This window comes from Cibotium barometz, chromosome 1, assembly GCF_041138505.1.
Source record: "Cibotium barometz isolate CiBa-2024 chromosome 1, ASM4113850v1, whole genome shotgun sequence".
Taxonomy (NCBI): Eukaryota; Viridiplantae; Streptophyta; class Polypodiopsida; order Cyatheales; family Cibotiaceae; genus Cibotium; species Cibotium barometz.
In genome coordinates, this window is record NC_141046.1 from 10,440,768 (window position 1) to 10,466,581 (window position 25,814).

At 42.9% G+C, this 25,814-nt stretch overlaps 1 protein-coding gene across 3 annotated transcripts in view; it reads right to left on the reverse strand.

Moving 5' to 3' along the window:
* Nucleotides 1-21,908: 21,908 nt before the first annotated feature.
* LOC147641591 (uncharacterized) overlaps nt 21,909-25,814 on the reverse strand; it is a 29,386-nt gene continuing 25,480 nt past the window's right edge. The window contains exon 2 of one of the 3 annotated variants that reach the window (XM_086792160.1): nt 21,909-22,025. In XM_086792160.1, coding sequence (XP_086648286.1) covers nt 22,008-22,025 — 18 coding nt within the window. In that variant the 3' untranslated portion in view covers nt 21,909-22,007. Of the gene's footprint in view, nt 22,026-22,892; nt 22,986-23,850; nt 24,170-25,814 lie in introns of those variants that run through there. The other 2 variants (XM_086792000.1, XM_086792084.1) reach the window with 2 other exon arrangements.

Sequence of the window (25,814 nt, forward strand, 5' to 3'; positions counted from 1 at the left end):
GCCCTTGGTAAATTAGAGCATCTTTTGAGTTCTCTGGGGCTGCCATGGTGAAAACGTGAAAATTGAAGTGAATAAGCAGGCCTCTGGTATGTCATACGAGATTTCTCAAAAGGTCTCCATGACTGGAGTAAAGGCAAGGAGATTTTTGGAGAAGCCAGCAAACATAGAGAATTCAAAGAAGACTTGGGGAGTCTGGAGAGACCTGTGTGCAATCACCACAAATGTAGATTGTCCAATGCTAGCTCTTGTAAATATGCGCAAAAAGCTTTGGATAAATTTCAATAACATGGTTTGCATTATGAATCAAAGTAGCACAATTGCCCACCAAGAACGAGCATCATTCCAACAACATATCGTAGAATTCACCAAAAGTGTGCTAGGTGCTTGGGGAGAGAGTAAAGTAACACACTATATGGTAAGTTGTACAATAAAAAAATAACCTGGTGTTTTAACGTGAAATTTTTCTAATTAAATTCTATTGTCATGTGTACAGCACATAGTTTATGCGCATGGTGCGTATTTCATGAACAAGTATGGATCGCTCAACATGTGGAGTACCCAAGGGATGGAGAAATCACATTATAAAGCAAGAGGGGTTTATTTAAAAAATACAAGACATGGAGGTGGAGCTTTTGCAGGAGAAACACGTACAAACTATTTACAAGGGATGTTCAATTGGTTTTATCGCACAACCTTTGGAAGGGTATTGGTTAGGGAGCAGGCCCAACAATCAAAGCTTGTGCAAGAGGCATGCAAGGCTACAAAAAGTCATGCTCTGCTTCAATGGTTGTATACCAATGCTCCCCGTAGGCATGGTTCTTGGCGTGCACGAATGAGGAGACAAGGAAGGCATTGGGTTGTGCATGCACCAGCACAAATCTAGATGTAATAAGGCTAAGAAAATAAGTTTAGTTAGGTTTTTTTTTGCCCTTAAAAAAAACTATTAATAGTTCCTTCTCTCACTTCATTTTCATTTCACTTTTTTAGAGAGCTTGAGCTTAAGATCTACGTAGGCACCCATCTAAAGACACCAACACATCACCACGTTAGCACAATAGGCATAGTCATACATGGATATGGCATGCACCAAGAACACCGCACGTGTTACCATGCCTTCACAAAACACAGTGCAAGGCACCCAACGACCACATACTATAATGACACCACGGAAGAGAGTGACCCCTTGGATTCTAGGACATGCCTAATGGGATCACTAGAGTCCAACCCTCCTCCCACAGCAACACCACATGCAGGCCCTTCTAGTGGGAGCAAGCGCGTGAAGAAGACCCCACAATGGAGCCACCCCAAAGATCAAGACAGAGAGGCCGATGATGAGCAGTTCGACTGGGTTGGTGAAAACATTCCTACATTGTGTAGTAGCACCACAGGTGGCAAGACCCTACTACCAGGATGGGGTCCCCTACCTCTACCTAGGAGAAACTTGATACATAGGTACCACAGCAGCAAGAGGAGGAGGATTCAGACTATGAGAGAGACCAAGGGGAGGTTCCTGCAAGTGCGCACAAACGTAGAAAGGTCAAGCTCTTCAAGCCAAGGAAGTCCCAACCTCGCCAACGCACCAACACAACATAGAGAGCTCCAAGGAGAAGGATGCGCCAAGGGCATAGGGCTCTACAAGAAATCAAGTTTTATCATAGGAACACTAAGTTGCTGATAAGAAGAGCCCCTTTTGCTCGCACAGTGAAGGAGATTCTCCAATGATATAGAACAGAGTTCCGTGTGCAGGGGATTGCCCTTGAAGCATTGCAAGAAGCCGCCCTGAGGCTTACCTTGTTGGGCTTTTTGAAGACACCAACCTCCTTGCAATACATGCAAAGAGGATTACCATTTCTGCCAAGGACATGCAGCTAGCTTGGCGTATTCGAGGTGAGCGAGACACTATCTAGAGATCTTAGATGTTAACCTGCTTTTTGAAACAACTCTTTTGTTTCAAACCCCCCTTTGTATAACAAGCCTATCTGGCTTTCATTTGTAACCTTCTAATAATTTTAATTTTAATTTTCTCTTACAATGTCTCGGTGTTATCATATTTGTTTTAACATGGAGTGTCTATCATGTGCCAGTTTGTCACCCAAGGCATCAGAAATTCTCTTGGAGGACTGAGGAAGCTGTGCCAAAATAGTGCGAATTTGGCCTCTGTAGCAACGGCGATGTAGGCTAAAAATTCGCACTGTTCTAGCACTTCTCCCCCCTAGCCACTCAAGATCATTTCTGATGCATTTATAATGAAGTTGAGTACACTAATTGTGAGAAACATTAGTTTACAAGATAAAAACACCTTTAATCATTTGTAAAAATACATTGTTTGTCATCTAACGCATCAGAATTGCTCCTGGAGGACTTGGGAAGCTATGCCAAAACAATGCAAATTTAGACTCTGCAGCGGTGGTGCAGGCTCAAAATTTGCACTGTTCTGGCACGCTCCCCCAGCCACTCAGGATTATTTCTTATGCATATAATGAAGTTGAGTACATTGATTATGAAAAACAGTAATTTACAAGATAAAAACACCTTTAATCATGTGTAAAAATACATTGTTTGTCATCCAATGCATCAGAACTGCTCTTGGAGGACTGGGGAAGCTATGCCAGAACAGTGCGAATTTAGGCTCTCCAGCAGAGCGGTGCGGGCTCAAAATTCGCACTATTCTGGCACTACTCTCCCAACCACTCAGGAGTATTTCTGATGCATTTATAATGAAGTTGAGTACATTGATTATTTCTGATGCATGTTGAGTACATTGATTATGAAAAACATTAATTTACAAGATAAAAACACCTTTAATCATGTGTAAAAATATATTATTTTTCATCCAATGCATCAAAATTGCTCCTGAAGGATTGGGGAAGCTGTGCTAAAATAGTGCAAATTTGGGCTCTACAGAGCGGTGCAGGCTCAAAATTCGCACCACTATTTTGGCACTACTCCCCGAGGTCCCCAGGGTCATTTTTGATGCATTTACAAAAAAATTGATGGTACAAACTAGAAAAAATAATGATATACTTGATGAAAATAAGTTTGCAAAAACTATATTGTATTCATAATAAGAAGTGATACATCATCTTTACAAAAGCTTTCTTACAATATTGAGCTTTCTTCTCTTGTTATTGGGCAGAGTGTGCTCAAGGAGTGATTGGGTTATTTCTTGAGGATCCTCTATGCCTATGCTTTTGGCTATACCTATACGAGGAAGAAGCTTACCCGTAAATCTAGAACCAAAAACATTGAAGGAAAGGGATTTTTTAATCAGAACTATACATTTGGTGCTCTGTGCCATAGAGGCTACACAGAGCACCTTAGAGAGGGCTTTCAAAAAGAAGAGAGTGAAGGCAGATTGAGGGGTGTAGTCCTTGTGGATAATGGTGCTGCCATCCATAGGAAGCCGACCAAGATAGTGCGCCAACGCAGCATCATGTCCATGGACCTTGGCCTGGTCTCTACTGTCGCCGCCTCTCCCAGCAAATGCGTCAATTTCAACCACCCTTTGCAATCAAAGGAAAAATCAAAATATTTTCCTATACATCATTACAAATGTTTCTAAGTTGTAAAAGGTCGATTATTACCTCTTGCTCAATGTCTTCTTTTGCCAGAGTTCTGGTGGGGGCGGAGAGGTCAATCGAGGACTTGACCTCATCCTTTTTAGGTGCTTTGGTCTCCTTCATCACTCCAAGAGCAAGGGTATCCTTTTTAGCCTCTAGCTTGTCTTGTAAGGTTGTGAATTCCTCCTCTGGAGCTAGGGCTTGCTCCACGGTCTCAACTGCAGTTTCCTTGACAAAAGCAACTGTCTCTGCGATAGATTCTCCAAGGGGTAATATGACACTCTAGGTGAGGACCGAGGCTGGACGTATCAAGGTCCACCTCACATCGCGTGCATATAATGCCCAAGCATTCATCCATTCTCAAGCCAGCTGCCTTTTCAAGGTCATGAAGAAATAAGTATTCTTCACCTTCTACCACAATGGTGCTCAAGAGATTGATCTCAAGCTCTGGCAGCACCTTGCTCTCCTCGTGTGGGGAAGATGGCCCCGCATCTTCTACTACAACGGGCTTTCAGCTGTAGATTGTGCACCCTCTAGAAAGTGCTCTGATGCAAGCTGCTCTTCCACACCAGCACTCGTACCTAGTGCCTTCACTTCCTTGTCATCCCTCAAATACCCTGCTAACTACAATGCAGGTATCTCTACCTCCTCATCCGAATCCTCATTGAGGAATGCAAAAGTGGTGAGCCATGAGAGGAACCTAGTTCCTAAATTGCCCTTCCCCAACCTCTTCACCTCCTGTTTATTGAAAGTACACTAAACTCCTGCGGGGGATGCAGATGTCGATGAAGAGTTCAAGGCAATGGATGTAGGGGCGGGCATATTGTTGAATGTACTTAAGCAGCTCAACACACACCCATCAATCATTGGGGCAATGGGGAAAGGAGATGGAGTGGGGAGCCATGTATGCAATCTGCGTCTCATAATGTTGGGACGCAAGGGCGAGCCACTTTTCAAAGTCGACTTCACAAGCGAACATGGCAACAAAGAGCTTGCTCTTGCCCGCCCATGGGGTGGTGGAGAGAAACTCACATAAGTTGTCAAAGTGGGTAGCCATGTGAATGCAAAGAGATAGTGTGAGCTCGTGCTTAGTTTCTATTGCGTGAAAATGAGAAAGAAGGCATCTTTGGCTATTTATAGTTAAAATTTAAAGTTTGGCCTTTTCACACTAGACCGCTAGACAAAAAATCACAGTTTGCAAAAATATTAAGATTTTAATTAAATAAAGATTGGTTAAAAAAGAGCCTACTACAAAGTACAAGCATGTGATCTAATCTAAAATTGTTATAATGTCTCCATTTTTTGTCTCTCTTTTGACATTTACTTCATGTTGATCTCTATCTCCTTGTTGACTTGAAAGCTCGTCATTGCCTTGACCTCGATCCTGAAACTCTTGCCCCTCACGTGCATCAGAACAGAGGCTATTTTCTCATATACCCAGTTCATCTTCAAGCTCTTCCACATGCCTACTATATGTTGGTAGGGCTATGCACCTTGTTTGCTGAAAGTTCAAGGTCCTCCATTTGCCATGATTCTGAGACCATGGTTGTCCCCTCCTTATGCTTCCCAATCTGTTAAAATATAGAAAGTGGCACAATAACCAAAAAGTGTAAGGGTTAATTCTAGACATATAGTAGAATCAGATATACCTTTCTTCTCATCAACTTGAAACTTGACTCTTCCACACTGTCAAAGCCCATGATGCTAAAGTGTTGACACAGGTCTGCTAGGCTCCAATGCTTGCTTGCTTCTGCCACTCGCTCAATCCATCCATTTTGCATCATCACAACTACCTCAATAGGCACAATTTCTTCTTCTGAGGCTTGAAGTGGGATCCATGTCCCATGCTTTTGCATCCATCTTTGGTAGTGCAGCCGCATGTACAAAATAGAGCGTGCCTTCAAGAACCTGAAAGACACTGTAGAATCTACTATATTGCACTTGTACACATCACCTTGATGTGACCCTTCATTAACCTCCCAACCCTCTCCTAGTAATCCTTGAATGAGGTCAGACTGTACCTCCTTACAAATATACATTGTTTTTGTTTTCGGCATGGAACTGAACATGTGCACACAAAAACATGTAAAGGACAAAACGAATTTAGCCCTAGTGACGATATCACTTACCATCTTAAACTTTAAGCATAATATGGTCCAAGCATCAGGTTTGGGCCATTCGGGATTGTTAAGAGGGGGGTTGGGGATCTCTTCTAGCTTGCCAAATAAATGTGGTTTTTTATCTACAAAATATGAGTGAGAAAAGAAAAAGATATTGTTCTGTATAAGATCACTTGGGCTTTGAGATACAAACATTGCCTCTCCAATGGATGCATGCATAGCATAGAAAACTCCAGTGAGGCTTTGGAGTGGTTGTTCCTCAACATAATTAGAGGGAAAAATATCTACAGATAGAGACATAAGAAAATGGAGAATCATAAGAAAATTTGAAACAAAAAATCCAATATTAGCATGTTGTTAAAGGCTATGTGTATATTACAATAACAATTTGAAGGAAACCTTGGTCGTTGGCCTTGAATGTATAGGTCTCCAAGGGAATACACATGTTGCACTATGGCAACCAGTCCTTCCTTCTTAGTATGCTTGAAGCCTTTTAGCCGCCCCTTCCAATAATGTAGCATATTCTCTAGTTTGACGAACTCCATGTGGTCCCTTAGAGCTTGGCTACATGTAGACCCAAGCCCCACCAACCTTGAATCTTGTTGGAGCCTAAACTCCATTCTCGTCTCTTGTGTTATGCAGCACAAGCTCTTCCACCTTCTCCCTAGGTCTTCTCACATCACAGGAAGAGGCCATGGTGGTAAGAAAAGAGAAGAAGGGAAAAGAAAAGCTTGTTTTACAACAGAGGAGTGGAGAGGAGAGAAAGTTCAGGGTTTTCAGTGCAACAATGGAAAGCTTAAAAGAGGGTTAGAGTTTGAGAATAGGCTTCCTGAACCTAGAGTAGACTAAAGAGGAATAGAGTTTCTGCAACAATGGAGAGGGAGGGAGCTTGAGAGAGAGAGAGAGAGAGAGAGAGGGAGGGAGGGAGCTTGAGAGAGAGAGAGAGAGAGAGAGAGAGAGAGAGAGAGAGAGAGGGAGCTTGAGAGAGAGAGAGAGAGAGGGAGATTGAGAGGGAGGGAGCTTGAGAAGGAGGGAGAGCTTGAGAGGGATGGAGTTTCTTTAACAATGGAGAGCTTAGAAAAGGAAGAAAGAAGGAGAGGGAGCTTCAGAAGGAGGGAGAGCTTGAGAGGTATAGAGTTTTTGCAGCACTGGAGAGCTTAGAAGAGAAAGAAAGAGATTCAAAATGAGCTCTCCAAACCTAGAGTATGTTGGGGGGAAGTTTGAGAGGAAAAACACAATTTTGGAAAAAAATTTAAATTTTTCAATTTTTAGGGTTTTTAATCTGCGCGATTCTAGGTGGGGGGGACCTCTAAGTTTGGGCCCAGGAGATAGGGGGACAAGAGTAGTAATTAGGCCCCATTATCAAACCAAAGCCTAGGCCCCCTAGGGTCAAAGAAGTCAAAAATGTGCACCCAGTCCTCTTCCTATTGGTCCATTCCTAATCAAAAGTTAATCCAAGAGGCCCTCTTTGGGGTCCAAAAAATTCCTAATGGATGGAAAGGTTACAATCTCAAGGTGATTCCACAACCTCTAGGACATGTGGTTTGATACAAACAGAGCAGGTTTTTTGGAAGCTTCACTCCTGCTTACGATTTTCTAACCATCTAACTTAAAATAGGAATCCCTCGGTGCATCACTACACATCAATTGGATCTCTTGTCTAAGAAAGCCCAATGGCCAATGGCTTTCTTGATTGACCACCACTAATGGGTCTCGACCTTGTAATTGGATTAAAATATCTAGTGATGAAAGAGTGGGTTCCATCATGCATGTCTTGATCCAAGATTTGCCAGACGGCTTTCCATAGTCGCCATCTTCTGTAACGAAATCGCATGCATAATTTTTGCCTCCCAATTGTTGAGAGATAGTGATTGCGGTTGTGCAATGCTACATTGATATGGGTGATGGGTGAGTTTGTGAAACACCTCGATTAAGAGGGGATATTAAGAGATGTAATCGCGGTGTTGTGTGTATGTAGGAAAGCACCCTAGAGATGCAAGATATTGTGGTAAGACAAGAATGCCACATGTGATATTGTATGGTGTGTGAGTGTTGACCAAAAGAGTGGAAAAGGGAGTGCCACATGGATGATGATGTGTAAAGTGGGATAAGGCTAGAAAGCCTATAGCATTGTATGGTTCATTTGTGAATGCAATAATAGAAGAAAGAGATCAAGTGTTGAGTGTGCAATCTCTCTCTCTCTCTACTCATGGAGTTCTTAGTGTGGTATAACCCACCTTAATTTTATGCTTAATCCTGTGACTATCACCATGATCAATCCCATTTTAGGATTGTTAACATGGTATCACAGCTTGGGTGGGCTCTTGGTCATGGTGAATACTTATGTATAGTTTCTTGATTATGTGTTTATTTGATTAAGCATTATTTTCAATTTATTATGAAAAAAATTAACACACTCACTGTCATTAATATTGCGTTTGGAGAGAGATTATGCTCATGGAGATTTGGAGATTATGGTGTTACCCAAAGAAGCTGAAAATGGAGATTTCAACAAAGATGAAGTCTTGAAAGCTGCCTCATCATCAAGGAAGGTGAAAATTGCAGTTTTTTGCAACATTGAAAGTTGTTTTTTTTTTGTGGATTTTGCCTCATTAAAGTATTGGCGAGTATTGGAGAATTCTCAATGTAAAGAAGGGTTGCTGATTCATGGATTAGTGAATCCCATGGCTCTTGCAAGTTGGCAAAAAGCATGTGTGGAGGTGAAAGGCTTGTCCAAGCAAGGGGCAAGCATTGTGGGCAAGAAAAGCATCCCATGAATGTGTACATCAAATGGAGGGATGTGTTGATTTGCTCATGAAAGATGCTGAATTTTTGGTGGAAGCAAGAGGAAGCTTTCACAAGGTATATCACCTATGGTTTCTTGCGGGAAATCCATGAAGAATGAAGCACCCTTGAAGATGGTGTGTGCAAGGAAAGCATGCACATTGTGGAGCTTGTTAAGAGAACTCAAGAAGGTGGAGAACTTGGACATAGATCCGACAATGATGAGTCAATGCAGCCAAGTCTTTGAATGATATGTAACAAGGAGATGTCGCAGCTTGGAGCTTTAATAATGGAAGCTCGTGTGAGCCCACATGGAAGGCTCAAAAGTATCTCCACAAAGGACATTGAAGGAGACAAAGGAGTTGCAGCAAAAGAAGTTGCACATGGAGCTCAAGTGTGTGGGAGATCACCAAGGCTCTCTGTTAACCTATGACGGACATTGAGACGTACTATGTTTTACGTCATTAATCTAAATATTCTGAGTCATGGGCCGGGCTTGTCGGCACCATATGTTAAGGATGAAGGGATTGGGTGATCGTCGATGAGAGGCGCACCTTGAATATCAGTAGGATAAGGGTTAGGGTCGGCCGGCCATGTATGGGCACCCAAGTGTGAACGGCCAAGTCACCTATAAGAGTCAAATGTAACCCTAAAATCCTCATTCTCATGTGTTGTGAATACAAGAGTGCTCTTGCCTTATCTCCTTGGTTTCCTTCTCCTGCGTGTGTCAGAGAGAGAGAGAGAGAGAGAGAGAGAGTGAGAGAGCGATCGAGCGCACTGTTTAGCGGCACGGCGGCGGCGACGAGGCGGTAGAGCGGCACGACGGCGGCTCCTCCTTCACGGCTGCGACGCGGGAATCCTTCAAGGCGACAGTTAAGCGGTAAGTGACACACCTTTTGCATTCTGTTTTGAGCTTGCCTTCCTGGTTGTATGCTTGCAGCCATTCGTGGCTCGCATACGGTGTTTGGCAAGTCCCCAGCTACGACCTGTGCGGCAAAAGCGCACATTTTTGGCGCCGCTGCCAGGGAGTTGCCCTGCACCAAGCTCCAATTTGCAGCTCGGCTGTTGCGTGAAGTTTAATTTACACTGTAGGAGGAAAGGCGTGTGTGTTGCTGTTGAGGTGTTTCTGTGGTTTTCAATCTCTGTTTCTGCAATTTGTCTTCTGCATTTCTGTTTCTTTTGTTATTTTTCCGCTTCGCGTGTGGGCGTGCATTCTGTTATCTGGTTTTCTGCGTGTGAGGGGGGATTTCTGAATCCCCAGATCTGTGCTGTGTGCGAACTGCGCCGCGGCCAAGGCTGAACCTAAAGAAACCCTAGAAAACTTATCTTAAAAAAAACAGAAAATAAAAATAAAAAAATATATAAAAAATAAAAATAAAAAAATAAATTTTATTTTTAAAGAAAGAACCAAATGTATGGAGAGGAAAGATTTTCTAATTGGAGAAAAAATTTTTGAAAAGAAAGAACCCCAAACGACCCACGACCCCGGCCTCGGTCTCGGTCTTTTGATATATATATATAGGAGAGTGAGCCTCCATAGCTTTCTTTCAAGTGAGAGCTTATGGGAAGTCGTGCCCTATATGTAACCCACTCCCCAAGGAGTAAAGTGAGCATGTGGGATAAAGCCCTCACCCTTTCCTCCACAAGCAAATAGGCTTTTGCCCCTTCCCCCCAAGGGAAACGGATTGTTTTGAGGACTATAGGAGCTCTAGATAGGTGAACACGGTGCTGTAAAGCACACTAGGACCCTTTGAACGATACGCTCGTTTCGAGCTATCACACACGCCCTAGTCCAAGTTCGACCGTAAGTAAGGGGGTCAAAAATGAGTTAAAAACAATCTAAAAACAAGTAAAAACGGGGTGCGAAATACCCAAGAAACCACTTGTGTGGGCTTTAAGGGTAGTTACCAACGCACGTATGGTACCCACGTCACATGCATCTACGTTCTGGTCGGGTACTAGAGCCTGAGCCACTAGAAAGCGTTTCAGTTTACGCAGGCTCACACCATCCCTCCACGTTAGCATCTTGGCCTTCGGCTGGAACCCAAGGGAGTGCAACCCAAGATCCACGAATAGTGGATAGTGACTCGTCTTCCGACTCAGAAGCCATGGAAGGACACCCTACCAAGAACCCTGAGGAGACAAGCCAAAACATGCCAGTGTGGGTCCCACAACCTGGATCTAGCATGTTTAGTCGTCTAATAGAGACCTTTAGTAGAGCTACACGCTCTGAGCATGCGACAAGCGAAGTAAATGAAGAAGGAGGGGTAGTAGATTCACCATTCACATCTTATGTAGACCCTACCCTCCCAAAGAGTGTCCATGTGGATATTCTACCCACTTCGTTTAATGAGGGCCCTACTGAGCTACCAACTTCCGATGCTCTTCCTAAAGTAGAGGTCCCTAGAAGCCAATCCATAAGAAGTGACATTGCGTCCACTTCAAGAGAACCGTTTGGCACACCAAGTCTGGATGGGATATTTCTCAATGAAAATTGGGAATATGATCTACACACAGAGACTCTAACGGACCTATACACGGGTTACACATACCATGTGGGTTGGTTAGAAGTCCTACGATCTACATCTAGCGCCACTAATCTAGAAGAGCAACAGCAAATGATATGTGAGGTTATTCATAGGATTATCCAAATTGAGAGGCAAAATAGGGGAGTGAACCTAGTTTCCACTGGCCCTATGAGGTTTTTGGATACGGGCAAGGCCAAACAACCAACCCTATCACAATTGGAGACTCCCTCTCGGTGAGTCCCATAGACCCTTCGTATGTTGTTTTGCCTGGAGTCTCAATGCAGGTTGAGCCCACGAGTAGTAACTTTAGCTTTCCAACCTTGGCTCAACTTTCCATTCAGGAATCCACAATGCCTACCCCAATGACGAGCATAGCGAAAAATGCACCTGTTACCGCTGTAGTTAGTACGACACCGCTACCTAGTGGAACAGTACCTACAACAGTGCGTGCCAGTGCCTATCAACCATATGTACCTATCGCTACTTATGCTCATGTAGCTCCTACACCTCTTAGTATGCCAATGGCGTATGCTCCACGACTGCCTTATCATCACCCTTATCCAAGATGAGCTAGGCCTAGTCACATATCATATCCTACGTCATTTGCCAACATACTCAGACCAACGCCAACTCCTATCAGCCAGGCTATCCCAGAAGTGCCTCCACCAGCTATGCCTGCTCACCTAGGTGATCTCGCAGCGTTTGCTCAGACGATCGGACGATCTATTGCGGAAAACATGCGGGGTATGCCTGAGAGAGAACCTAGAAGCAAGGCAGTACAAGTGGCTAAGCTCGCTCAAAACTTCAGTGGTAACGAGGATGTTAGGAAGCACATTGAAGTCTTTGAACACGTGTGTGATTCCTTGGAAGAGCACAATGAGCTGCATAAGTGTAAAGCCTTAGGCTTAACCTTGAGTGGGAAGGCCGGAGATTGGTATCGAACCTTAAGGGTTGAAGAGCGCACTCACTACCCCACTCTCAAGAGATTGTTCTTGAAAGAATACATACGTGAGGGTGTGCTTTGGGGAGTAGCTTCTCAACTCCAAAAAGCTGAACGCGAGGAAGGGGAGTCAGTGAGAGACTTTATAAGTCGATTGAAGCATCTAAATTCTCGCTGCACTCCCGATGAACGCTTCAATAACAACCAACTCCTCGATAGATTCATCCGAGAATTGCGCCACGAGGACATTTACACAATGGCCTAGTCATTAGAGGTCTTACAACGTGGGAAGCAGTCACTGCCAATGCAATCCAGTTAGAAGACAACTTGATGATTGCAGGTAAAAAGGTGTCTTCAGAAACAAAATCCATTAGTTCGCAAGTATCTGGGCACGAGCCAATGACGGTAAAACCTATTGCCAAGGAGCCCAAGATATCTGAAATGTCTGTGACCGACCTTACTAAGGCTCTCCAAGAATACTTTAGGGGTAATCGAGCTCCTCCGAATAGCCATATGTACCCAAGGAGAGAGCAACAATGGTGTTCGGTGTGCTTAGGACCACATAGCACGAGTGAATGTCCCACATTCAGAGTCAAATTCAATGGGAATTGCAATGCATGTGGTAAGTATGGCCATCAATCTAAAGATTGCCTAGTACTTAAGCAAATGTTGGCAAATCAGGCACCACTAGCCTGGTCAAACACACCTCAAGTACCCGCACTAATGCCTGCACAACCTGTCGAGCAACCGTCACAGCACATAGTTCCAAGGAATCCGAATGTAGTCCAGTCTGTGCCGTTACCACCGCCAGTGCTGCTAGGACCACAACCTCCACATCCAAGGATTACCCCAATAAACCAGATGGGTTGTGAGTCACATAGTGCGTGTGGGGATTATGAAGAGGAGGTAGACCCCACTGCTCCATATGGGATTGATACATTTGAAATGATTCCCCAGTACTACATGGAGGATCATTTTGGGCAAGTCAAGCGTGTATATCAAGCGGCTGCTCTCGCCACAAGAGGGCAAAACCTTAAGACTTTGGCGAGGAGACCACCTCTTCAATGCTATGATTGTGGTGGACCGCATCGTGTAGCGGAGTGCCCTAATAGGCTACAGAAGATCGCTACTCAAATGCAACCAAATCAAGGGAGCACATCGGGAATGCCGGTACTTACATGTAATCGTTGTGGCATAGATCATTTGATCGCTCAATGTCCACATAATCCTAATGCACCCAAGATTACACCATTGAATTTGGTTGAGGTCACCAACCAAGCACGAGGATCCACACCCGTTGTACCCGCGAATGTAGTTACATGATCAATGCTTCAAAATCAAAACTATATTCTTGAAGAGAGGGATACTGCATCAATCGCTCAGGCAAAGAAAAAGAAAACACGGCGAAAGAGATCGCTTAATGCCACGAGCTCCAACCCCAGTTCAAAGACCAACATAGGGACAGGAGACGACCCCGTGTATATGAATGATCCTGAAGATGATTCCGATTCAATAGAAACCATGGGGACCAAAGCCACTACCTTAAGGGAGGAACCCACTCGGGAGCTCAATGAAGGAGAATCAAGTGAGTACATAAATAAGGAAAAACAGAAGGAAACTTCCTCGGCCCCACAACCAAGTCAGTTAATGCCCTCTCGACCACCCAAACTGACTGAGACTCCCCAAGACAAGCCACGTGGGCCAAAAACCCTCAAGAAAAAGATTGGAACTTACCCAAACCCAGTTGAGGAGATTGAACAAGTGCAACACTTAAGGGGTTTGGTGGAAGAAACACAAAGAGAACTGGAGCCAAACCCGAGAAAAATCAAAATTCCAGACACAGTGTTTCCTACGCAAGTTCAGCCTCACAGGAACCATAAACCGTTAGCTATTCCTAGTATCATTCGGGAAGAAAGTGAGGATAGGACATCAGGAAGTGGGCAAACACCCTTCTTGCTGGAAATAATGTTTAGTGAGGGAATGCCTGACCCCATCGAAGAGGAAGTGATTCCATCTTCACCAGTCCCTAGTCAAGGTGCGATGTCTCGAAAAGTACTGTTGAATGTGTCCAAGCTAATGGATTTCATGTCCTCTGAGATCAGAACCACGATCATATCCAAATTATACGGAGATCCTGAGCTATTCTTAGCTCTTCGGGCATTTCTCAATGGAGAACTAAAGGCGGGGCTACCACAATTTGCAAATATGGATAGACCCGACACGCTTCAAGATGAAGGGGAACATTGGGATCTACAACCCAACTTAGATGAAGATTCGGTCGTTGAAATACCTGTTAACAAGTTGAGACAGTACTTTGAAGGTGACGAATCTAATGCAACCCTCCCCATTACTACCAAGGGATTAACTCTAAAGGGAATCCTTGATGGTGGTGCTGGAGTGAGCATTGTGACTAAAAACTGTTGGGAATCTATGGGGAGACCTCACCTCGAAGTCACAAACATAGTGGTTAAGATGGCAAACGGAACTATTGCTAAACCTATTGGAATGTTAAGGGACCTTAAGATCAAGGTTCTGGGATACAAGGTACGACATACCTTCATTGTAATGGATTTCTCCAAGCATCCTATGTCATATCAAATGATCTTAGGACGTCCTTTCATGAGGGAAGCACAAATGGTGCATGATTGGTCGAAAAACCATGTCTATCTACAATTCCAGGACTCTGTCATTCGAGTTGATCTTGAGAATGGTTGTGCACATCCTTTAGGAAGCAAGGTTATCATTGATAATCGATCGGATACCACTATTCACTCCGCCCCATTAAGGTATTGCTATACATGCAAAAAAGAGACTGATGATGGGAAAGATTCTCCTTATATGGATGTCCTACTGGGTATGACTAAGTCGGATAACGTGGATTGGGTACACCTAGCGGCAACCATAGACACATGGGGAAATAGAGGCACAAGTTGGGTAACACCTGAGGGGCAAGATATGCCACCGTTAGTGCCAATAAACATGATAGGTATTCTGCACTTGACTCCTGATGGCCAGAAAGTGGCAAACTCCACCGACACTGAAAGTAGCGAAGACTCTGACCAATGCAACTCTGAGTATGAATCTCAAGAAGAAACTAACTCTGAGCCTGATGGGAGGGATGGATCAAATATTCACCCAAATGTGGAAGCAATGTGCTCAAGGCCTAGGACAGTGGCCTCCTGCAGTTCATTCGAAAGTGAAGATCGACCAAGTGAGTCCGAATCTGATAGAAACAAACATCAAAAACTTGGTAAGAAGAAAACAAGACAACATGAAAATTGTCAATGTACTACTTAGTTTTTGAAGTTGCTTGCATGCTAGTGTAAATCATTAATGAGCTTAACTTTATTGGAAATATTCCTAGGCAGCAGCATGACGTCTTTAGTTAACCTTGGAATACGATTGTCTTAGGTCTAGGATCAAACCATCTTAATGTTTGACACCTGGCCATGTGTGTGTTGACCTCTAGGACATAGCTATTCCCCCTTTGTCGAAAGGATGCAAGACAAATTATAGTTCAAGAGCGAAGATCAAAAGAAATAGATTTTAAAAAAAAAAGCCTACAATAAATGGCAATACAAGTCTATGATGTGCTTTAATGTTGGCCTATCGCCTTATTGATACTTGGTAGGCGAGGAGTATTCTACTCCAGACCGATGCCTTGGTTGGTAGGGGGTAGCCTTGCCTAAAGTGAGCTAATAGATTCCTGGATAATGCCTTGTGTTAAACATGGTACCAGGATCGATGTTAGTTTTGCCTTAGGAAGGTCGCCATTGTGTGTAAAAATTGTCACGTGCATTTTTTTAAAAAAATAAATAAAGGCAAAAAGCTCCTGTAACTCTGATGTTTCTTGTGTCCCGAGGTTGTGGTATTAACTTGTTCTTAGAGTAGACACAGTGTGGTCATCTGTTTATTTATTAAGCTTGGTTATTTTCCTTGACTTAGGCCAGTTATAAACCTTGATTAACCTTTGACACCTTGCTTACTCTTGATTTACTTTCAATAATTTTAAACTCCTGTTAATTTGCTACACTAGCTCATTCATGTGACTCTTAAACTAAGTTCTCATAGCAACATCCATTGTGGTCTAACATGCTTGAATTTATACACTTTATATCTTTTGAATTCCAGCATACTTTCACTCTACTTCCCTGTTTTGCAGACGGTCAACAACAACCCTCTCGAGCTTACCATACCATAGCTTCCGAGGACGGAATCTACATCAGGAAGGGGGGCATGTTAACCTATGACGAACATTGAGACGTACTATGTTTTACGTCATTAATCTAAATATTCTGAGTCATGGGCCGGGCTTGTCGGCACCATATGTTAAGGATGAAGGGATTGGGTGATCGTCGATGAGAGGCGCACCTTGAATATCAGTAGGATAAGGGTTAGGGTCGGCCGGCCATGTATGGGCGCCCAAGTGTGAACGGCCAAGTCACCTATAAGAGTCAAATGTAACCCTAAAATCCTCATTCTCATGTGTTGTGAATACAAGAGTGCTCTTGCCTTATCTCCTTGGTTTCCTTCTCCTGCGTGTGTGTGTGTGTGAGAGAGAGAGAGAGAGTGAGAGAGCGATCGAGCGCACTGTGTAGCGGCACGACGGCGGCGGCGAGGCGGTAGAGCGGCGCGACGGTGACGGACATTGAGACGTACTATGTTTTACGTCATTAATCTAAATATTCTGAGTCATGGGCCGGGCTTGTCGGCACCATATGTTAAGGATGAAGGGATTGGGTGATCGTCGATGAGAGGCGCACCTTGAATATCAGTAGGATAAGGGTTAGGGTCGGCCGGCCATGTATGGGCGCCCAAGTGTGAACGGCCAAGTCACCTATAAGAGTCAAATGTAACCCTAAAATCCTCATTCTCATGTCTTGTGAATACAAGAGTGCTCTTGCCTTATCTCCTTGGTTTCCTTCTCCTGCGTGTGTGTGAGAGAGAGAGAGAGAAAGTGAGAGAGCGATCGAGCGCACTGTGTCGCGGCACGGCGGCGGCGGCGAGGCGGTAGAGCGGCGCGACGACGGCTCCTCCTTCACGGCTGCGACACGGGAATCCTTCAAGGCGGCAGGTAAGCGGTGAGTGACACACCTTTTGCATTCTGTTTTGAGCTTGTCTTCCTGGTTGTATGCTTGCAGCCATTCGTGGCTCGCATACGGTGTTTGGCAAGTCCCCAGCTACGACCTGTGCGGCAAAAGCGCACACTCTCACGATGACCACATGGAAATCTAATCTTGGAGGTCTTGAAGAACGCAGGTCACCATGGATTTGCAAAACATCCAACTTGACAAAGGGCAACAGAGGAGCAAGCCACAAAGCATGTGGAGGAGCTTGTAAAACATATCATCCTGAAGAAGATAAAGACCATCTTGAAGAAGAGAAAAGAAAGCTTGCGGTAGCACCCACTAGAGAAGAGAGACTGTCAATAAGATTTCCATAAATACTGAGCAGCCAGTTGGTGAAAACAACGCTTGACAGAGGAGGTCATGCAGGTGAAGGCGAAGGCTAGAGAAGGGAGGCGCCATGTCGGCCCATGCTATTGAGAAAATGGCATGTCTGAGAGAAAAAAGGCACAGAGGAGGCAGTAGCGTAGCATGTGAAGCTGGTCAACGGATGATGACTGCTGCTACTGCTGCAAAAGTAAGCTCGCCATGGAAGCTTAGTGAGGCAATGCCAGGAGAACAACCGTTGAGGAATATGACAACCTGGCAGAGGTGGCAGATCCCAAGAAGCCAGGCGCAGTCAAGAGGGCATTCAACGCCGCCTACAGAATGGCAGGTTCAGAAAATGCTAGGGGCAAAAATGAATCAAAAGAAAATTTGTTTTTAATTGACCTCCATGAAACCTTGGGCTTGCTCCCATGCTTGAAAAAAAGCATTATCAAAGAGATTTTCACTCACACAAGGTTGTAAGTACCCTAAATAATCGGGCAAAATATTGGTATACCAATGTGAAGCCATGGATAATTCTTATATGTGGGTTCCTTACCCGATTGCGACCAAAATGGAGATAAAAATTGTAATCTGATATTCACCCATGTACTTATGGTTAACCGTACTCGAGCTTGAAGCTCAAAACGGGATTTGTTTTTTCTTTTTTCACCCATTGGTATGAGGGTTGCCCTGCCCAAGCACACCGACAAGCTCAAAATCGTTGTCGTGATGTGTGCATGAGTGATGCACGTGTGAGGTGCATGCGCATGGGTTGGTTTCCACCCAAACTTTTATGTTCAAATCGGACTCAATGGTTCCGCTGTGAGTGAGTCGGCTCAAAATGGACTAGGTGTCTAAGATGGTAGACATGTGCACATGTGTTCATTGAATAACACTCCAATGTATCATTGAGGGAGAGTGTTGAGAGGTAGCGATTACGGTTGTGCAATGCTACATTGATATGGGTGATGGGTGAGTTGTGGAACACCTCGATTAAGAGGGGGTATTGAGAGATGTAATTGCAGTGTTGTGTGTATGTGGGAAAGCATCCTAGAGGTGCAAGATATTGTGGTAAGACAAGAATGTGATATTGAATGGTGTGTGAGTGTTGACCAAAACAGTGGAAAAGGGAGTGCCACATGGATGTTGATGTGTAAAGTGGGATAAGGCTAGAAAGCCTATATCATTGTATGGTTCATTGTGAATGCAATAATAGAAGAAAGAGATCAAGTGTTGAGTGTGCAATCTCTCTCTCTCTCTCTCTCTCTCTCTCTCTCTCTCTCTCTCTCTCTCTACTCATGGAGTTCTTAGTGTGGTATACCCACCTTAATTTTATGCTTAATCCTGTGACTATCACCACGATCAATCCCATTTTAGGATTGTTAACACCAATGAAATACTTGGTCATAAAAATAATCAATGCTTAAAAGTAGCGGATGTCACCCTAACAGAATTTGCTACGAACACAAACAAACTTTATGTTTTGATTTCACTTGAATGTAACATCTAGCATTGTTACTTTGCATTCAATGGAATCTTCTACAGAGGTCCTCTTTACATCCCTTCTCTCCTCCAAAATTTGGTTCATCCAAGCATTATCAAGGGACCTCACTTGATATGTTAACCTTTTTTTTCTTGACACCCTCATATGATGCAAACATATGTAAAAAGGCGCTAAATGGTATAAACCAATTGAGATGGACATCCTTAGAACCTGTTGATGGTTTCATTGCTGCAAACATATCTATTTTTATCTTATTCTTGTATACTGTAATGATGTCTATGCAAGAACAAACCCATTCTCTTGGCTAGACAATGGTGATAGTGGGATAGACTGTAGTCTACCAACATTATCATTTGCATTAGCCAGAATATACATGGAATTATAAAAGAAGATTCCCTGTGTTGCTAAATGCCCGGGTGGGTTATCATATGGTAATGTGTCTATCTCTACATGATGGAAGACATTGATTCTTCCACTGATGCACTCTGCATTCTGCCACTCCTCCACATTTTATGGATATAAAGGTGCAATAAAATTTTAATGCTTAGCTATAGAGCACAAAACAATTAGATATTGAACACAAAAAATAAAGACTACTTATTTAATCTTATTGTTTGCCTTAGATCTTGTACTTTCATCGTGTTGATGTAGCATTATGTCCGTGTGCATATAAACATGCTACACGAGGACCTTGATTGCACCATTTGACCACCTTGTAGAACTCCACGATTCTACCTTTCCAATGCTTGTTAGGATCACCAATGTCTTTTTGTTTTACCTTGAATGCTCCTCGAGTGTTTGGTCTCATCATGATCCAGTCTGACATCCTAAACCACTAAGGGATCCAGCTGCCACCATCAGTGTCCTTCTTGTTAAAAAGCTCCACACTTTTGATGTTATAGATGTGTTTTCTTCTAGAGCTCATCCACAAAGGCAAAAGAGAATATTATTACCATTTCATTGGTCTCAACAATCTAAATAACGAAAATAAAACTTTAAAAAATGTTGTGAACCTTGCACTCCATTTTCCTTGTGACAAATAACCTTGCAAGTTTTCTTTAACAAACATAACAAACAAAACTCACAAAGAAATCATGATTAGCAAACATAGCTTAATAAAGTTTGCCAGACTTTTAAGATGAAAGAAAAAAGAGGTTGAGGGAAGAAGAAGAAGAAGAGATGAATCCGATATGGTAGAAATAAGTGACACTGTAAGAGAGGCAGGAAACAAAGAGAACTAATTTCAAATTGTGGAGAAAGTCTTCAATCAGCCTAGCTTTCAATTAGTCTAGCGTCTTTTACTGATATTCCTTCTGACATATGTTTTGGTAGGTGGTATTCATGGCTGACATTCTTCTATTTTTTAGTTTTATGCCAATAAATTTTATTCCTCTTTTTTGAGCTCGAAATTGTGGGGACCACTCTGACAAAAAAGATTCACGTTACATGGATCTGGAATCCAAGCACTCTCATTGGGTGGCCTTATATTTTTTTAATGGTCTCTAAAAGGGCCCATTTGGAGCCTGAATTTTCCCTAATGTCTTTTCCATCCACCTCGACCTTTCTTATTTCCACTTTGATTTCTTTACCATCCACCTTGGCCTCTCTAGCTCCCTATGCCTCTAGAGTGGCCTCTTGCACTTATCTACGAATTGGAATCATTGTTAAGGCTGTCCATAATTTATGTTTCCATATTGGCCTACACCTCAGCCTCTACCTCTACATGTTTGATTAGAAGGCATTACTAGAGGATGATTTACTCATGAGATTCATCTCCTTATTAATCAAATGGCTATAAGATCCTAAAAATTAGGACAATTTTCTTGGGTTCTGCTAGATGTCCAAAACTCGTCATTATCTTTTCCAAGCCCATTTAATGACCAAGTCATCATCATCAACCAATACTCTAATAGAGACATGAGCATCTACAATCCCTTTCACCTTAACACATTATGTAGCTCTTGCTCTAATTGCGTCTTCATAGCGCCTTTCAGTAATTATGCGATATAGCTAACCAAGGTATCCCACACATATTTAGGTGTCGCTGCATCTCGTATATGACCAATCATAGAATTAGACAAACTAATGGAGAGTAAATACATAACCTCATTGGCCCTCTCGTGCCATCATGCCTTAACGTCCTATACCTGTTGTGGAGTGTGGTTTTCTTCCAGAGCCTTGAGCTCCTTCTTATGGTGACTAATAATAAACTCCTAATATCCTTTTGAGGAAGTTTGTCATCCTAAACTTCGATGCCTAGAAGGTAATCTTATCTAGCTTTTGGATCATAATCTAGGGTGGACTATCAGACATTCTTACCTACAGTCATGCCATGCCTTAAAGTCCTATACCTGTTATGGAGTGGGGTTTTCTTCCACAACCTCGAGCTCCTTCTTATGAACTATAATAAACTCCTAACATCTTTTTGAGGAAGTTTGTCATTCTGAAATTCCATGCCTGGAAGATAATCTTATACAGCTTTTTGAACACAATCTAGGATAGACTGTCACACATTGTTACTTGCAGTAACTTTCATGTGTACCAAATATGGTATCTTATAGAACAAACAGAACTTGCAATAACTTCTATACTTACAATAATCCTGCAATCTCCAATAATATGTATGATGGATACATACAAAATTACCAACGATATTATAAATTTATTCTATAGCCACTTTATGTGAACCAATCACATCATACATCTGCCATACCCCAAAATATTTGTAAGCACTTCAAACCAACCATTGTGCATAATAGTCTGTGCAAAACATGCACAAAAACATAACTAAATATTGTGATTGTCACACTTCAGAGTGTCTGCAAAAATTTACAGGGCAAAAACGAGCTATAAAATGACTTCAAATGGCTAAAATAATGATAGACAGACACGCATGGTCTTAAACGCAATATACACCATGCTTTTGGTGCACCAAAGACGACTTCTCAAGATATGACAATGTCTCATCATGTTGTGCCTATTGTGCCTACAAGGTCCCCTCCAGTTATGCCTAATGTCGTTGTCCTTAACTAATAGCTACTCAGATATTTTCTTCTGAATCAAAGGAAAAGAGATGGAGTTATCCTTACTTGTGTACTGCTCCCTTTGCTTATCGCTTGCTTGCCTCTTGAGCTCATTACGCGAACCCGCCCTTCTGATACCATGAGAATAACGTAGGGAGAGGGTGAGGTTGAGTTCCTTGCAAACTTCTTCACACACACACACACACACACACCAATTTGACAAGCACACAAGAGAGAGATGAATGGCTGAATTTTTCACTATCATCTTCACTTTTATACAACCATAACATAAAGATAAGACAGAGATGAATGGTTGAATTTTCCACTATCTTCTTTACTTCTATACAACCATAACATAAAGAGAGAGATGAATGGATGGATTTTCCACTATCTTCTTCACTTCTATATAACCATAACATAAAGATAAGAGTACATACTATATGGAAAGGTACTCTACTATAAAACATACAAGGTCCATAGTGTAAACCCAATTATATGAGCTAGTACTAAACTGTGCCATAACTCTAATAGAACAAAGTGGTTGTCATACAGCTTGTAAACCGTGGCAGCATATTCACTATAATCTTACCAACCATGCCAGTGGCATTAGTACAATGGTGTTATGTTATCATTGCGTGTCATCCATATTCGCACTAGTTGAGTGCTCAATATCTCAACAAGGCCTTCAACCAAGTTGTTGGGTACCATCAAACATTTCTCCATACATATCCCAATATACAAAACAAACGTTGTGTTTGCAATTCAAAAAACCTTAGAGCCATTTTTAAACAAACATTAATTCAAGCAACATACTTTTTTTTGCTTTTGATCTTGGACCTTGCATCATTTATGTCTTTACAGCCTATCGTAAACAAGTGTTTCTAAATAAGATCCAACACTTATTTGTGTTTACTATTTCAACAAAATCATCTCGAAGTGTTACTGCAACTCAATGGCCACATCTATCTCCTCATTGGACTCCAATGGTGGCCATGTGGCACCCTTATTCATCCCACATTGATAAATAGATTCGCATGTATAGCGAAGAGTGCGCAATCAAGTAGTGAAATTGATACTTTGAAGGAACCACTCTACAAAAGAACACATTAGCTCTTCCACCAAATTTCAAGAAAATAGAAGTGTAAGTTCAAGCAAAAGATAGACAGTTTAAATAGAGTAACTTAAAACCCAAGAAAAGAAAGGAAATGTGATGAACCACTCAAATAAAAATAAATTTTTGATGTAAGTTAATTACAATTTGATGGAAACCTGTTGTAGTCATTGTCAGTGCCAAAATTGTGTGCCATTTACACATGTTGAACGCTTGCAAGCAAACCATGTTTCTTTTGGACTCCTTTAAATTGGGGAGCCTTTCCTTCTAATGATTCTCTGAAATGCCACTTTGTCAAACTCTATGGGAATCTTTTGCACTTACATGAACACCCAATAATATTTCTTGAAATTTTTTCCTATCCAATGTCCAAAATCATCTTCAACAATTGCACATGAAGACATAATAAATCGAGTCATTTGTGCATCTTGGTGAGTCTAGAGAAGACAAATAAATTGCAAGGGGAAGTTGAATGAAAATGAATAGAAAAGGAAAGATGAGAATTTTGAGGACATGCATGCATTAACAACGAGGAGTGAACCAAAAATTGTTGAAATAGAACGGGTGGGATGATATGGAGGAGGAAAGAGAGAAGGTTACTTTTTAAAATTAAAAATTTTAATTTTAAAAGATTAAAAAATTTCTAGGTTACTTTTTGGTCGAGTTGATGATGTGGCATAGGTGGAGTAAATATATTGAGCAAAAAACGAGAGGGAGTTGTGGTGGTAACACTAGAAGGGAAGCTCCACCTCTCTCGCCATTCGTCCACCTAAAATTTCTTTCATTAGAGAATGGATTAAGGATTATCCAAAGACCCCCTTTTTCAGTCTATACGTCCCCCCTCACGTCTTCATTAATTAATTTAAAGTTGAGATCCACAAATGGTGTACAAGAGAATTATTTTTCTGTACACCTTTAGGTTGCAACATATTTTGCATGTATAAGAATAAGTTAAATGAAGCTCCAAAACAAGGCCTTCACGGTATGCACTTAAAGCTACAATGTAAGATAGATCCAACTTGTTGGATGTTTCACACATTGGAGCATCATAGTTGCACTATGATAGATTTCACAAATAACATGGTTCAAATCCAAAAGCCACTCTAAGCACAAATATGATCACGAAGAATAAAGCCTGCTAGATCTGATGGGCTTGATCCAAACCTGTAAAAGAAAAGCGAATCTCTATGAGCTGGTAATGTGATCACTATGTCAATCTAAACACTTCAGATCGCAACTTAACTTTCTAAACAATTGTCTTAATTTCTAAACTAGGATGCCCACCATCACAAACTTAACTTTCTAAACAATTGTCTTAATGTGATTATTGCATCTCTTCAAGCAACATATATAGGAAGCTTTCATGCTAATTGGCTAGAAGAACACAAAAGGCAAAAAAAGATCATGGCAGTAACTTGTCGCATGAGCTAATATAAGTGACCAAGTAGTGATGTGAGTACCTCGCAGCAGTGAAAACATGTCCCTTTCTAGGTCCCAAGGCTGGACTCTCGACAATATCATTCATGTAAGTATACATATTTGTAAGATGAATATTTTTTTTTTTCGAGAAAAGATCCTTTCATTAGTTAAAAAAAACCCGCCCACTGGGCTACAAAAAACCTCTCTTGCTCTTAAGAAGGCAGAGCAAAGATCCAATCAAGGCAGCTAGGGAGACTCTCCCTAGGTGCAAAAAGGGTACAAAGATCAGTACAAAAAACTGAGAGCTATATCATACAATAGGAGGGCGGAAAAGCCAAACAGGTGGCCTGTAATGCCAGCGGGGGACTCCCGCGTGTAGCGTATAGAAGGAGCCGCTGCACCAAGTGGTGTGGAAGGCCTGGCGCCGCAAGATCTCCGCATCTGAGTCGCCCCGGATGCGGTCATACTATCCGCGCAGGGTGTGGATCAGCTCCTGCCAAATCCCCCGAACAGTCTCTGCTGGTGGCTCCAGTCTCCCCTCAAAGGCCCAGAAACACCGGGCTCTCCAGGTGAACCAGATGGTGAGGCTGCTGAGGAGCTCCCATCGAAGATCCCTCTCCTGTGTCCAGACGACGGCGGACGAGAAGTCCGGTGAAGGAACAAGGCGAAGCTGGCTCCTAATGAATCTGATAGCCTGGCTGTCCTGCTCCGTCTCGTATCCCGGAGCAGGCCCTGACGATGTCGACCAAGCAGCGGCACCCCACGTATACATGGCCTCTGGAGAGAGGGGGACCGAAATGCGCAGCATCCTCAGCCAAATATGTTGCGCCTGTGGACAGTCCCATAGGCAGTGTCTCTGTGTCTCCAAAGGGTGGCCGCATCGGACACAGGCCGCCGGAAGACCACTGTAGATAAGCCAGGTGCCAACTGCAGAGCCCCTATGGGCAACCAGCCACACTGAAAAGTCGAGATCCTGCGTGCCTGTCGACTAGCCCAGAGCCTGGTCCCAAAAATCCTCCAGGAACTCCTGTGAGAGTCCCTGCACAGCAGCCGCCTGCGGCGGCTGGAGAGACCATCCTCCTCGCAGTCAGAATATGCCTCCCCAACCGAACAATGTACTAGAAAAAGGTAATCTCTATGGCCCCGGGGGACGCATAAGGATCATGCCACTCGTACTCGCCAGGGTCCCACTGGAGCCGGGCCAAAGGGCGCGCATCATATGCCCAAATGCGCCAATCAGAGTCCACATCTGCAGGGTCTGGATCAATATGCCACTTCTGAGAAGCGGCGGCCACTACCCGTATCCTCTGAAAGATGCACTCTGCAACCAAAGGCGACTCTGCCTCCGCTCTCTGAAGTCTGGCCTCATCCTGGATCTCATAGTAGAGGC